The sequence below is a fragment of the Lolium rigidum genome, chromosome 5 (assembly GCF_022539505.1).
Source record: "Lolium rigidum isolate FL_2022 chromosome 5, APGP_CSIRO_Lrig_0.1, whole genome shotgun sequence".
In the NCBI taxonomy this organism is placed as follows: Eukaryota; Viridiplantae; Streptophyta; class Magnoliopsida; order Poales; family Poaceae; genus Lolium; species Lolium rigidum.
Window position 1 is genome coordinate 168,382,130 of NC_061512.1, and position 15,521 is coordinate 168,397,650.

At 43.5% G+C, this 15,521-nt stretch overlaps 1 protein-coding gene across 1 annotated transcript; it reads right to left on the reverse strand.

Annotated features, from left to right (window-relative positions):
- Positions 1–13,317: 13,317 nt before the first annotated feature.
- On the reverse strand, positions 13,318–15,289 carry LOC124653299 (iron-sulfur assembly protein IscA-like 2, mitochondrial). The gene is made up of 4 exons (XM_047192368.1): positions 15,083–15,289; positions 14,531–14,661; positions 14,245–14,353; positions 13,318–13,601 (listed from the first exon to the last, which is right to left on the reverse strand). The coding sequence occupies exons 1-4, from the start codon at positions 15,272–15,274 to the stop codon at positions 13,539–13,541; spliced, it is 495 nt and encodes a 164-aa protein (XP_047048324.1). The 5' UTR covers positions 15,275–15,289; the 3' UTR covers positions 13,318–13,538.
- Positions 15,290–15,521: the final 232 nt, after the last annotated feature.

Consider the following 15,521-nt stretch of genomic DNA (forward strand, 5'->3'; position numbering starts at 1 on the left):
CAGAGCAGTTGGGCTTCTGCAGACCACGTGAGCGGGCGGCCACAGGGCAGCGCGCACTGGCGACGGCAAGACAACAGCGTGCGGGCGAGGCAGGTGGACGGCCGGGAGGCCGGGAGGCTGGTGGGGAAGAAGAAGTGAAAAAAAACTTGACATTTTTGTTGAAAGATTCCCAAATGTGTCTCGTTTTACAGTGGTCTGCGGAGGCCCTTTTTTGCCTGCAAACGCGTTACGGTTTGAGGTGTCTGCTAGAGTTTCTCTAAGTACAACGTGTTTCTGCACATCGCCATGCAGGCAAGCCTTGTCAGCATAGCCTGGAATAGGAAAGAAATGTACAAGTGTCTGTCAAACTTCAATCTATATAAACAAAGGAGGCACTGTGGTGACCAGACTTCTGATACCAACTCAAAAAGTCCACGACTATGTAACCTCCAATGCAGCTTGCAGACAACATGACAATGCAACTTTGCGAAGAGGATCTCAAGGTCATCCAATACCGTTTGAGCTGCAAGCCTCGATCAAGCGACGTCACGAAGACAGTGCGTCAAATCAGATACACCCATCAACGTCATCATTGTTGCGTAGATCACCATACTCTACACGGTAGGAGGGCTCAAGACTTTGTTCTGCACGTATACATGATTGTGCCTGTAAAATACTGCTTGTTCTAGTGCCATCTACATTGAAAACCCAACAAGAATTAATCGGAGTCAGGAAATTACTTCTTAGAAACGCAAGCCAAGAACAACACACAATATCTTGCTGGATGCCACATCTTCTACTTCTAGTAGTCGTTCCAGGAACAAAGTTTTAGTTCGGCCGGCAGATGTTGGCATCCGTGGAACCTCCAAGCCAATGCTGTGATTTTAAACTGATAAAGTACTCATCTCGGGTGTCATCACCTGTCCAAACTGCTTGAATACCAGTATACCACCAACCACTATGAATCCATTTCGGATATTCCAAGATGCCCAAGGATTTTACTGCCCGATGTCTCTACTTTAAACAGTAGGCTCGAGACTAGCCTGGCTTTAAATTAATGAATCCATACACCGGCAAAGTATAGACAGAGTTCATACAACACCACGCCGGATCTCCGATCCACACACACATAACAGAATCCACACAAACACGCAGAGGTGCGACGCCCCAACGCCAACACCACGTGACATACATACAAAGGGACACATGCATAAGGTACTACAACTAGGATACATGCAGGTGAGGAACGAGATCACTTTGGACGGTACCTGATGTTAGCATGGAGGAAGCGGATCCTGTCAATCGCCACCTCCAGCGCCTCCCGATCCTGTTTTCTAGTCACTAGCTTCCACACCTGTAGGTACATCAACAATTTATATAAACCATCAGCAGGTTGGGATGGGAACACCCCTTTGATTGTAAACTTATTCCTAATGTTCCACAATGTCCAGCACAAGGCCGTGCGACAGATGGCGAGAATGCGCTTGGGTTGCCCGGTCGATGCACCGAGCCACCTCTAGATGTCTGCGAAACAAGAAGGATTCTTAGAACAGGCGAGCAGTTCCCTAACAGTACTCCACATAAACTTAGCAAGCGGACACCCGAAGAAGATGTGCGCGGTATCCTCGAACTCATCGCACAGCGCACATCTGTCGTTTGATGGTCCGAGGCGGAGCTGGATGTTGTCGTTGGACGGAAGTCGTTTCCGAACCAACTGCCACATGAAGATCCCCTGACACATTTTCCTATACAGGGATTTGACCGAGAACTTTCCGGAGGGTTCCAAAGCCCAGGAGAGTTTGTCTTGCCCCTCGGATAAGCGTACCTTAGCAACTGCCGACAGTAGGGAGGCTAGCTCATTCCTTTCGCGGGACCCCATTCCCCTTCTCAGCGGGATCAGCCACTCAGCGGAGGACATGTATTCAGCTGCCGTGGCCTGCGGATCCGCCGCGATTTCGAACATAATAGGGAACCAGTCCTGCAGGTTCCACCAATCTAACCAGAAATGGGTGGACCTCCCGTTCCGGGCCTGGTGTTTTGCCCCCAAAGCGAACACCGATTTAATCTTCTGCAGGGCATTCCAGAATTGTGACCCTGGACAGTGTGAGTCAATCAACAGGTCTTTGGTTCGCAGATATTTGTTCCGGATGATCTCAGCCCAAAGCCCCTGCTCCCCAGCATAGAGTTTCCAGATCCATTTCGCCATAAGGCAAATGTTCATGATCTCCATGTCAATAATCCCCAATCCACCCAAGGATTAAGGTTTGCACATCGCATTCCACCTAACCAAGTGGTATTTGCGCTTAGAACCATTGGCTTTCCAAAAGAACCTGCCCCTAAGAGGATTTAGGTTTGCACATCGCATCCCACATAACCCTATGTCTCTACTCCCAAGAGGTTTTATGGATGTTCTATAAATTGGGGTCACTTCTCCTAATGATTTCTCGAGGATTAGGATTGTCACTGTCAGAATGTTGGAAACCACATCGCCCTGTACCATTAGACCTTCCCCACCTGCTTTCTCTCTCAGTCATCTTTGGCACTAACCTCAAATTCATAGGTCCTTCATTGATCCTCTATCTCAAGTTTCATGGTTACTTTTGGTCGAGAAATTGATTTTATTTTCTTCTGAAGACTCTATGGTGCAAACGGAATGAATGCCTTCAAAACTGAAGTTTTTTTTTCTTTTCTTGCTTCAGAAATCTTTGTTCCAGGAGCTCCGAACGAAGCTTTAATTCAGGCTCGGCGAGGCTTCGAAGGTGCTCAAGAATGCGCCATAGATGTTTCTGGATGCAATAGTTGACTCCAATTTTTTAACGAGAGGGGAGAGTAAACAGATGGATTTACTTGGTACTCCTATCTATCTTCATGGAATACCAGGGTACCTAAAACTCCTCTAAACAAAAGAGTACAAGAAAACCAAAACTTCTCATCGGCGACACTGAAATGAGTCAGAGCGGGATAGAGCTTCACGACGATGTATCCAAGAGAGTAACGACACACCATGCCTGCGTATATTTATATGGGTGAGTGTATATATGTATTTATAAGTATTTACGTCTATACCATGTCTAGAAAAAACTGGCCAGTCGTGTGTGAATAGTATCCACACTTTGATGACGGGACACTCTGACTTTACATTGCCAGCTCCTAGATCGCCCTTGGATGGCGGGAGCCGGCACCCTGACTTAAAAAGAAAAATCTCACCATGCAAAGGTTATTCACCAAAAGAATAGCATCCACACTTTTACGACGGAAGCCATCACTCTGACTTTATACATTGAAAAGTGAAAAAAATCGTTTCACAAAAAGAAAGTGAAAAAATATACAAATATTATTGAAGGGAAGCTACAATTAAAATCTCAACTGAAACGGGAGAAATGAAAACAGGTTGTTATCCAAATGACAATAGAACATAACAGATTCATAGTACTACCACGGAGTCTCCCTAGAGAGGCTAAAATCATCTCCGATGTCATATACACTTAGAAACAAGAGTGTTGCGGTTCATAGATATCTCGTATGCCTAAGTTGTGTGTGTGATATTTCCCATGAAACCGAGAGTTACTCTTCTCAAATAGACTACACTGGCGAAATCCCAGAAGTCAGCCCAAGCTGGCTAGCTCCTGATAAACATGTGGTGGTGGAGGTTACTCCGCCTTAAAGTTTACATAGTAAGTTATACTAAGTTACACACAACTTCCCAATTCTGAAACTTACCCGCGCAGTTTATGTATTTTTTATCTTTTTTATAAAGGTTATAAATATATATTTAAGTTTCTAATTTTTTAAACCTAAAAAAATGCACAAAATTGCTAAATATCAATTGATGAAGACGATTTTCCTCATGTTTCTATCGTTGTGCTGTTCTACCCACAGCTTATCGATAATGAATTCCTTTCATTTCCTAGATCTCTTGTTTTTAGAAAACGAAAAGCAAGTAGAAAAGATAGGTGTAAAGCCTCCGATTCTCCTTTCGAGAACTTAAATGCAAAGATAAGGCGAAAAGCCTTTGCTTCTTCTTTCCACACATGTTTGCATCCGTTATCCACGTGCAATTCTTTTAAGAATTTTCTGAATTCTACAAGTACGATTTTTATATATGCCAAAAATTAACATACATTTTATTGTGGGCTATGTCTTCACCATGCGAAGCAACCTCCACCACATATTTAAGGGGAGCAAACTAGCTTGGGTGCAACTCGTTCGCATAGTCTCATTCTGTGTTACTACATGATGATGCGCCTTCTATGATATGCGGCTCTAGAGTAATATATTTGATATTTATCACAAAAATATACAATGAATTTTTTTCAAGAATCCGCAGAAGAATTGCACGGATTGTATTAAGTTTGAAATGGGAAAATAATCCACTTTATAAGGGAAACCAAATCCAATAACCTTACGCATGAAGGCTTTCAGCGAACAACACACACCTAGAAGCACACGCGTCTTGTCCTTGTCCAATCACCAGCCAAGGCACATGAATGACACACATGGCCTCAAGACCGCGTCACAACTGAAGCCAAACAACTTGAAGCAAATCCTAACTCCAGAAGGCGAACATCGACATACAGACCACCCATAGTGCCTAGATGATCGGCGAGTGGACAGCAAGACATCCCCGGACCTAGGGATAACGCCGGCTAACAAACGTCAGCACCAATGTACATTTTTTCCCAAATGCCCATGCTCCAAGAAGCGGTCAGCCTTGGCTACGATTGTTGACACGAGACTCCACGAGCAACCCAGATAGTGCCTCCAATGAGGAGACGTCGATGGAGCACCGCTACTGCCTGAACCAGAAAACTGGGTCTGGGGTTTTCTCCCATTCCTTTGGAGAGGGCATATGGAAGGGCCTAGACGACACCTTCAATAAGGTGACGATTCCTTCATGGGTCACCGTCGTCCTGCAATAGCACAAAGATTTCTCCCAGCACTTCCACCAGACCCACTGTCCCATAAAGGAAACATGGAACCAAAAGCCAGTCACGCCAACGAGGAGAGGCAAGCACTTGACACCAGTAGCCGACAACCACCTAGAGCTTCATCCTTGCCAGCCCCAGCTCGATGTTGGCCAAACTTCCATGAACCAATGCTAGTAAGCGAGCAACACAAACCCTAAACGGCCACCGGTTCGAGCAACACGCACTAGGACTCAAACACTGTGTGCGGAGGCCACTTCCCTCAAAGCCCTGGTCGAACCTAGATCGGGCCCTCACACTCGATGTCGGCGATAGGCTGTCCACTCACCTGCCCAGCTACACCACGGCACCAACACCTTCCCATCGCTCTAGCCGACCCAGCGCAACCTGACCCAACAAACAACCCAGATCGGGCCATGCCGCCGTTGTAACAACGCCTCTCCATGGGGCCATGCCCACATGACGTGCGCAGCTCAGCGCCACCACCATGGTCCTGTAGGGATTCGTAGCATAGAAAATAAAAAAATCTACGCATAAACGACCAAGATCATATCTAGGAGATGCATGTAACGATGCGGTAACTTTATTTACTAACCAGAGTAAATCGATGTGGAAGCTTTGACGGTTGGCATCGATGAAGACGATCACGATCCGTCCTGTCTTGATGATCCACCCCGATCAATTCCGTCTCTTATGCGGCGGCTCCGAGGTGTTGCACACGTACGGCTTGATGATATCGGCTCCTCCTCGTTCCGGCGAGTGAGTCGAAGTAGAGAGATCGGTTTGTCAACACGACGGTGTGGTCACGATCTTGGCGAAAACCCGGCAGGGCTCCGCCCGGACTGTCTTGATGGAGATCGCCGAAAACCCTAGGGTTCCGACGGGGATCGCCGGCCGCGGGACATGACGGAGGTGGCGTGGTGGCATGGCGGCAGCGACGAACGGAGGCGGTGCGGCGGCGGGGTGATGGCGGCGCGATGACGACGGTTGCACGGGTGGTGCGGGCGGTGGGGAGCTCCGGGCTGCATGGACTTGTGTGTCTTGGCTTCCCCGGGGCTCCCGTATATAAAGGCTCGTGATCCGTGAGGCCGTAGGATCTCCTAATCCTGATTGGTCTCACGATCAAACCTTTCCAAACTCAAAATGGACCTAATATGGAAGTCCCCAACGGAATCGGTAAGGAAAGAGGAGAGGGATATCTTCCAACATCTCCAATCCGAGTGGAGGGAGGAGGAGTCCCTCCCTCCCACTCGGCCAGCCGGCCGACCAGCCCATGGGGTGTGTGGGGCCCACCCAGCCCTAGGGCGTTGGGTTCCCCCCTTCAGGAAGTTTTCGGTACATCCGAAGTTTCGGGAACTTTTCGGAACCATTCCGATACTTTCCATATATGTTTCTATATGTTTGCCATCATTCCGGAACCATCTGTGATATCCTCGAAACCATTTGGGACTCCGAAAACATCGCACTAAATATCTCTCTTACCCTAGCGACATCATACCTTAAATGTGTGACCCTACAGGTTCATGAATATGTGGACATGACTATATTCATAGCCAATGGTTAATAGAGGGATCTGGAGATCCATAATAACCCCCATATATTCAACAATGATCTCATCGAGTGAACCACTTATGTCATACATATATAATTCCTATATCATGCGATATCTTAGCTACGTAAGATTTGATCGTCGATATATCCATACCTTGTTCTTATTGCGTTACTGGTAAGTACTCTTTTCTCGTTGTAATACCACTCTCTTGTGACCTAGTCACGTGTTTGCAAACGGTAGAATGTGTATTACCGAGAGGGCCCAGAGAATATATTTATGTTACTTGGATGAACAAATCCCACTCTTGATAACATACAGCCTAATAAGTATCTTATGGAACACATGCGGACTGATCTAATTGTGGTAACTCTGCCACAAAAGTCACCCTTTGCATGTTGTGATTTTTATTTCTAAAAAAAGTGTCTACCGGCTCCAACAATTCGTAGAACTGGATGAGCCGACGGTTTGACCAGGAAAATAAACACAAAATGAAGCTTAGTCGGACATTTATTCGCTTGAGATGAGGGCTAGAATCACGAACGTGTACTACGCCTTTTCCACCATAATATGAAGGGCTCGTCGTTTTTTTAGGAGTACCGTAGGGGAAGCCTCTATACTGATTTTTTTTAATGATAACTCAAATCTGAGTCCTAGAGACTTAAACCAGGGTGGTTGGGTTATACATTCACTTTCCTAAACAAATAAGTTAGGCTCACGTCTTGATGTGCTGATCATTAATACTCACAGCTAATACATGTTATATATTCAAAGTACATGAAATCCTAGCTAGAAATATAATATACACGCATAAAGTTAAAACGTCTCGCGATGAATTTAGTGAAGTCATAATATATATGAACCACAACCAATAGACCTCACATATAGCATAGTGACACTGATATTTCACACCTATGCCACAAAGTTACTTTTACCATACTTTTTCTATGGACTGGATCAAAATATATTGTGCTCTCCCTACTCATCATGCCGCCACTGTCCAAGCTGATCCGGACATTGTGTGCTCGTTGTTTTGTGCTCCCCTGCTCATCATCCCATCCACATACATGGTGGTTTAAGTGTAAATATCGCAAAAGATGCTGGTACTTTGTACCAGTGAGAAAAATCTCTAGATTACAACACATATTCCCCTTCTAAGAAATTTAAATCGCGGTAGTTTAGGTTTAAGAATTCAATTTAATAACACGTCCGTGCAACATATATATCAGTGTGTGGATTGGCTTTATTTGCAAAGGAGATGCTACCACAGGAACGAAGTGACACCAATTCATTCACAAACGTGAATATGGCAGTCATGTGAGTAAATCATCGCGTTTCACACGAGTTGCACATTGTCATGTTGGCATGTGGGCACTGGGCAGTATATCGTGATGCAACGGAGTTGCAAATCTTTTTTTTTCGAAATGGGTTTCTCCAGCCTCTGCATCAAAATGATGCATACGGCCGCTTTATTAAGATATCAAACGAATCCAGTTGTACACACGAACGACTAAAGACTTATTACAAATCACGGATCACAAAGGGTCTCAACAAAAATGAGCCATCTAAAAAAGAATAGCAACATGAAGCTTCTTTGCATCAGCATTCCAAACGCCTATCAGCAGACCATCCGCACCGGTTGTAGAAATCCCGTGCAACCATAACCAGGCGGTTGCACCCAATATCCATATCCAGTCGCACGTCCTCCGACTGTAGATAGGACCACATATGGATCAAGTGTGTAGCTAAAGGAATGACCTGCAAAAATGATGGGAAACTCTTTTTGTTAAAGATGCAATCATTCCGAACTTTCCAAATCGCCCATAAGACAGCACATACACCCACTCTAATATGAGCCTTTTCTATTTTGGGCACCCCATTCAACCATTTCCCAAACAAATTTGTAATGTTTAAAGGGGGAGTTATATTGAAAGTCATGTAAATAATTCTCCATATCATACGGGTGAACGGACAAGTTAAAAACAAGTGTTGTATATTCTCCTCATGATCACAAAAACAACATCTCACATCCCCCTGCCAATTACAACTAAAAACGGAGTTGCAAATCTGGAGTATCGTGATAAACGAGCTCCTAAAATCGTAGCTTTGTGAAACCGTGGAAAAAAATGTAGTACTTAATTATTACAAGAGTATGCCAAACTTCAGTCTGTAAACAAAGTAGACACTGGTGACAAGACTTCCGATACCCAACTCAGAAAGTCCACGACTTTGTTTCTAAACTCCAAACAGAGTGCAGACAAGATGTCAATGCAACTCCGCCAAAAGCATCTCGAAACAGCTAATGCCATTTGAGTTGCAAGCCTCCATCAAGCGACGTCACCAAGTCGGTGCGTCGAATCAGATCCACCCATCAGAATTGTTGTTTAGATCAGCATACTATACACGGTAGGAGAGGGCTTGAGACTTCGTTCTGCACGCCCAGATACATTCTACCTGTGCCATAGATTAGTGCCTTTTCTAGTGCCATCTACATTGAACAGCCACCAAGAATTGATCGGACTTTGAGAAGAAGAAAAATACTTATTAGAAACTTGGAATAGCAAGATAAGATCTTTGCTGGATGGACACATCATCTACTTCTTGTAGTCCTTCCGGGAACAAAGTTTTAGTTCGGCCGGCAGGTCTTGGCATCAGTGGAGCCTCCAAGTCAATGCTGTGATTTTAAATTGAATCAAGTGCTCATCCCTGGTGTCGTCACGTGGCTAAAATGCCTGAATACCACCAACAAGTATGAGCCCATTTCGGATATTCCAAGATGTTCCAGGCTTTTTCTGCCCGTTGTCTCTACCCCATATAGGTTTTACCGATGTGCTATAAATTGGGGACAAATCTCCTCATGATTGCAGGATTACACTTGTCACTTTCGAAATGTTGAGGAGTACATCGCCCCATGGCATTACACCTTCCCGTACCTACAAACCTGCTTTCTCTCTCAGTGCAAGAACTTCGTCCTCGTCTGTAACCTCAAATCCAAAGGTCATTCCATCCCCCACTTTCTTTGAAGTTTCAGCGGAAAATTTGAATTGTTCCTTGTGAAATCTCTATGGTGCAAACAGGATTCTATTTGACCTTTTATCCTTTATGATCAGCAAACAAGAAATTTGATAGGCCTCTTGGAATAAATACCTTGAAAATTAATGTTTTCTTCTTTCCATGCTTCAGAAATCTTTGTTCCAGGAGCTCCAAACGCAGCTTTCTTTCAGGATCAATGAAGCCTCAAAGGTGCTGAAGAATACGCCGCAGATGCTTCTGGATGCAGTAGTTGACTCAACCTTCAAATTTAGTGATCAAACTCTGCACCCATCTGAGGTACTTCAGTCCAGGAAACTCCTCCCTTCCACTGCAATTTCCCATGTACAAATTTTAGAATTAACAACCCAAAAAAAAATCAGCACTCAGCCATGCTTCTTTTCTTGCAAAATTAACGACTACTTGTGACAAGTTTGCAGAGCAACTTTGCACCGGTTGATGAGATCGGTGGACCCATAGAGATACTCCAGATCGAGGGAGAGATACCTGAAGATTTCCCAGAGGGTGTATACATCAGAAATGGTGAGCATCTGCTATCTTTTCAGATTACCGCAGTATTGAACATGTGCCGCAGAAGATTCAAAACAGAAAGCTAAGTGTCAGATAACAACAGGTTCCAATCCCCTCTTTGGCGCTCTCCACTCCACTACGTCGGTCTTTGGAGTGTCCAGTGAAATATGGGTTGAGGGCGAGGGAATGCTCCATGCCCTCTATTTCACCAAGAGCCGTTCAGATTCTTGGTCAGTCTCCTATGCCAACCGCTATGTGCAATCCGAAACATTGAAGATCGAACAAGCCCATCAGAAGCCATGCTTCCTCCCTGCAATCGAAGGCGACTCTCCGGCCATCATCGTCGCCTACATTCTTAACTATGTAAGTGACCTTGCCAAACCCACATTGTATATGCTATTTCTCGGAAACCCTAACATGAAGTGAGTGCACATGCAATGCAGCTGAGGTTTGGCAAGGTGAACAAGAACATCAGCAACACCAATGTGTTTGAACATGCAGGTAGGGTGTACGCCGTTGCTGAGAGCCATCAGCCGCAGGAAATCTGCATACGAAATCTTGAGACAGGCAATACCTGGGACATCGGCGGGAAATGGGATCGGCCCTTCACTGCTCACCCAAAGGTATGGACAGCCAGTAGACTATGCTGCATTAGTTGCGTAGCTAGCAAAGAACCGTAATTTAAGCATGTATAGGCACAAAACAGAACTTAATGTAAAAGGTACAAGTATTGATCATGTAACACACACTACTTTACATCTAAGTAATATCAGTTTGCTCGATGTTTCAGTGTTATCATTGTTCTGTCTTTTGGTTGCTTTAAGGCACTTTGTTCAAATGGCTGTAGGTAGCTCCTGGATCAGGAGAGCTTGTAATCTTTGGTTCAGATGCAAAGAGGCCTTTCCTAGTTGTTGGGGTTGTCTCAGGTAGTTTATTGTACTTCTTCCCTGTGCCATGCTTGAGATCAGATTATAACCACACTCATGTATTATTTGACTGCAGATGATGGAACCAAACTAAAACATAAAGTTGACGTCAAGCTGGACAGATCTACACTTTGTCATGACATAGGAGTTACTCTAAAGTATGCGAGTTTAAGAAACATCATTTAGTCCCCGCCACTTATTGACTTCAGTGCATACTACATATAAAATACTAACTTGTTTACGGGAAATACTAGAAAAATATTAGACTTGTATAATCCAGTAACCAACTAAAGCAATTAACAGATATTGTCCTCTTGATGTAGGTACAATATAATCTTGGATTTACCTCTTACAATTGACATCGATAGACTCACTAAAGGTGGCCAGTAAGTATTTCAGATAAACTTATACTAACAAATAAGCAGCTTCCTTAATTTACAAAATCAAAATGAAATATTACCCCTTGCATAGGCTGATCGAATTTGAAAAGGGAAGTTATTCAAGAATTGGGGTTATGCCCCGCTATGGTGATGCAGAATCAGTTATGTGGTTCGACCTCGAACCATTATGCATGTTCCACCTTATCAACTGCTTCGAAGAGGGAGATGAGGTACATAGTATTCTCCTTTCCTTTCCTACCTTCAAGTTATTCCAAATGCTAACTATTTACAATGCAAATCTCATCCTTTCCTGGTGACTTAGGTTGTTGTCCAGGGCTTCCGTTCAGCTGACTCGATCATACCAGGGCCAAGACTAAACAAACATGACATGGTGCCGGAAACATCAGAACTTAAGACCAGGAAACACGAAATTAATGAGAAACTATTCTCTCGCTTATATGAATGGAGATTAAACCTGGAAACAAAGACTGTTTCAGGGGAATATTTGACTGGAACCAAGTGGTCTTTGGAATTCCCAATGATCCACAACAACTACACAGGCGTGCGTCACAATTATGCGTATGCACAAATAGTGGATTCTTTAACAAGATCTGGAGGCAATAGTGAAAAAGGTACTGCTAAAGTCAAGCCACAATTCACTAATTAACGGCATGGATATTGGGTGCATATGTCTAATTTTTTATTTTTACAGTATTATGCATCATAGCTTGATTGATTCTTTTATTACATCTTACAGTACTCCCGAAATATGGAAGTTTAGCAAAACTATGCCTGGAAGAAAGAGAGAATGTGACAGAGGTACGTATAAATGAACTGTGTGCTTTAGTTCAGCTGCTATTTAACAAGAATGTCAGCACTCACGCTCATGTTGTAAACAAGACATCGGCCAAGGATCCAGTAAAGATTGAAATTCATCGGCTCGGTGAAGATCGGTTCTGCTCTGGAGCATCATTTGTTCCAAGAGTTGGTGGCACACATGAGGATGATGGGTGGATAATTTCTTTTGTACATGATGAAAAAACTAATACATCACAGGCAAGTTTTCATTGCAACACAGTATAGACACACCCTGAGTCCTATACCAAATACAGGTCTAATTTTGAAGCTTATGTCTGCAGGTGCACATTATTGACACACAGAGATTTGAAGGTTCACCTGTTGCCAAAATAACATTGCCGCAAAGAGTACCTTATGGCTTTCATGGAACTTTTATTCACAGCAACACAAATGGACGTGTGAATACTAAACCAGCAAAAAACTGGACAGCTTAAAACTAATCGGTTGAATTGAGCCTTATTAAGTAGCATTTTTTGTTCCTCAGATGCTGTATCATACAGTATTAGGTGAACTGTTCATACATTTCCCCTATGTGAGTATGTTTGTAACTACCGGCAGCCTTGTATAGGTTATCTTATACAGTTGTTTGTAGAAACACAAGGTGGCAGTGTTTAGCTAATAAGCATGTAGCTGCAGTTCTAGCTCTCTCAGTTGTGCGCAATTTCCATAAAAGACAGAACCATCATAAATAATTTGGTGTACTGAAATAATCGAAGTCAATCTGCCAGTATCTTAAAAAAATATTGTGCCAAATATCTAGAATGCAACTATATTTGCACTAACCTCTGAAGAAAATAGTCAACATCATCACCAGAGCAGGTCATGGTCTCTCATAACAAGTTTGTAGAACCCAGGAGCTAACAGAAAAGCCATAACCTGGAGGATCGTGAGGGCAGCCGAAGCCTCGCAAGCATAACATGTTGCTTGTACGGTTGGAGAAGAGTAAAAGGGGTAGGTGCAAGAGAAGGGGCTTGGGGCAAAAGAATTCTTTATTGATATTCCAAAAAACAAGTATTCTGGATCATATAGGTAGCATAAAAAACCTTGTAAAGGAAATCATAATATTATCTATAAGAGATTTCTAAGGGCCACAGAAGTCCCGGACTTGGGTGTCAAACCTTAGGGAGGTCGGAGGCAACTAAGAATCTGGTGGCTCAGCCCATGCCTATGATGAGGATGCCCCACATAACTAATATATTCTAGTAAATCAGTATGATACATATGATTCGACAAATACAGAAGAAATAGCAGGGACTTATTTGGATCTATCAAAGTATTGTAGACAACTGAACAAATATAATTATAGTCTGCAACATAGAGCTCTCACATGCTACCTCTCTTCAAGTTACTAGTGCTGAAATTATTTAACCATGAAGGAACTCTTGCAGCTGCACCCTCCAACCGCACTCGGATTGGTTGACACCTGCACATTGGTAGTAGCGGTAGTACTCCATCAATATACATTATAGAATTTCACTTACATACTACATCAATATAGAGCCATGACTGATAAGGACCTACGATTTTAATAACACACTGCCTAAAGAGCGTAAACAAGATCAGGTGTTCACCTGGCACAATGGCTCAGAAAAGTAGAATATGAAGTCTGAGTATCACTATTTAAGTTTCTACAAATATACAAAGCACAAGCATATAGAGTGATGAAAATATCTGATCAACTTCGATAGACAGCCTGAATACTTTGCATTGTGTAAAATTAGCTAAATGGATTTCGGCACTATTTGAGCTGGGTCAAATGCCAGTAATGACGCTTTAAAGGTAAAACATGTCCAAGTCAGTACAATATTTATTTTTAATCATACATTGGCGGTCGATTAGCTAATTCAATGATGTAGTTCTATTGGAAAAATAAATATATACCACGCTTAATTATGTAAAAGACGGCAGACATGTAAACTGCAAGCTCGGAAAGGTGAATGATCGTCCAAACAACATGACAACTAACAACTCTACAGTGTAGATCAATTGTTAGGACAACTGGGTGGTTTTAAGTAGTACTCCAAATTCAGATACAGGGTGATACATGAATGAAGCTCAAAACTTACCACGAAAGCCGACCGTATTAATTCCTCTACGTAATCCACAGTGGAACCTTTCACGAAGTCGTATGAAACATTGTCGACAACCAACTTAACGCCATTCTTCTCGAAGACTCTACAGTTAAAATAAAAACAAAAAAGGCATGTAAGTGTAGAATCGTCAAAATTATGGTGGTTAAGATCGATGCTTCATTGCTTCCCAAGAAATTCAATTCTGAGATTCAATCTTTTGTCATAAAAAGTACTGTGAATAAAGGAAGTGAAAGCCTCAATCGGAAGCATGGCCACTAACCTGTCATCTGCATTTTTCTTGTTATCAAGTACGAAGGTGTATTGGAATCCAGAACACCCGCCAGCTTCAACGCTCAAGCGCAACATGTTACCCTCAGCAGATGGTTCATTAGCGTGCAACTCTTTCAGTCTCTGCAGCGGGCTAATTCCATTATCACACACTGTACATGATAAACTAACTTGCAGAAGTAAAACACGTAACACAGATAGTATCAGAAGTGACAACTTTTCTTGTAATAACAGCATTTTTTGGAAGCATGCACACTATATCTATACGATCTATATTACCTAGCATATATAGAATTCGAACAACTCAAAGATTGTCCTTTTTAAAGTTTCAAACCACCTAAGTTTCTACATTAATTATACAACTGAGGGACAATGTAAACAGAATCTAGAGTTGAATCTTAACCAGAAAATAGCAAGCCCTCGTTACAAAATCCTAAAAATTGATCCCCAAATTTATGGAAAGACAAATATCCCTCGAAGCAGTTAAAAATGGAATTGCTAAAACGGAGAAGAACATCCCTCGATGTGGAGGGAGGGAACCTACACGGACGCAACTATCCGTCATGCTGACAGCCTCTGGCTCCGCCGGCGTCGGCGTCTCGGTAGTGGCGGCGGCGGCGGCGGCAGTTTGGTGGGAGGACGAGGAGTAGGAGGCGGCGAGAAGGTGGTTGGCGCGGATGCGGCTGTTAAGTAGTAGCGCGAGGCGGCGTAGCAGTGGGGGGCTCGCCGTGGCCATCGCCGTCGGTGGGCGCCGGTGTTAAGCGGCGCGCCTCCGGTGGAATTGGGGAACGGGAGAAGAGAAGGAAGCTGACGATTTCCTGCGGTGCGTGGGCTCCACGCGTACTTCCCGCTCCCACGTTGTGCGTGCTCCAAAGTTCTGAATTTTGCATCTTCTAATTATTAATTTCTTTTTTTTTCGAAAATGCCTAAGTACACATCTTGCCCACAAAAAAAACATCGCGTCTTCGGTCTCCTATCCTCTT

Excerpts from the sequence above, each read along its gene's own strand:
- LOC124653299 (XM_047192368.1), bottom strand. The coding sequence starts at position 15,274 with ATGGCCACGGCGAGCCCCCCACTGCTACGCCGCCTCGCGCTACTACTT. Across the intron at positions 14,662-15,082 it reads TGACGGATAGTTGCGTCCGT|AGACTGAAAGAGTTGCACGC; the intron begins GTAGGTTCCCTC and ends AGCCCGCTGCAG. Across the intron at positions 14,354-14,530 it reads AAGAAAAATGCAGATGACAG|AGTCTTCGAGAAGAATGGCG; the intron begins GTTAGTGGCCAT and ends TTTTAACTGTAG.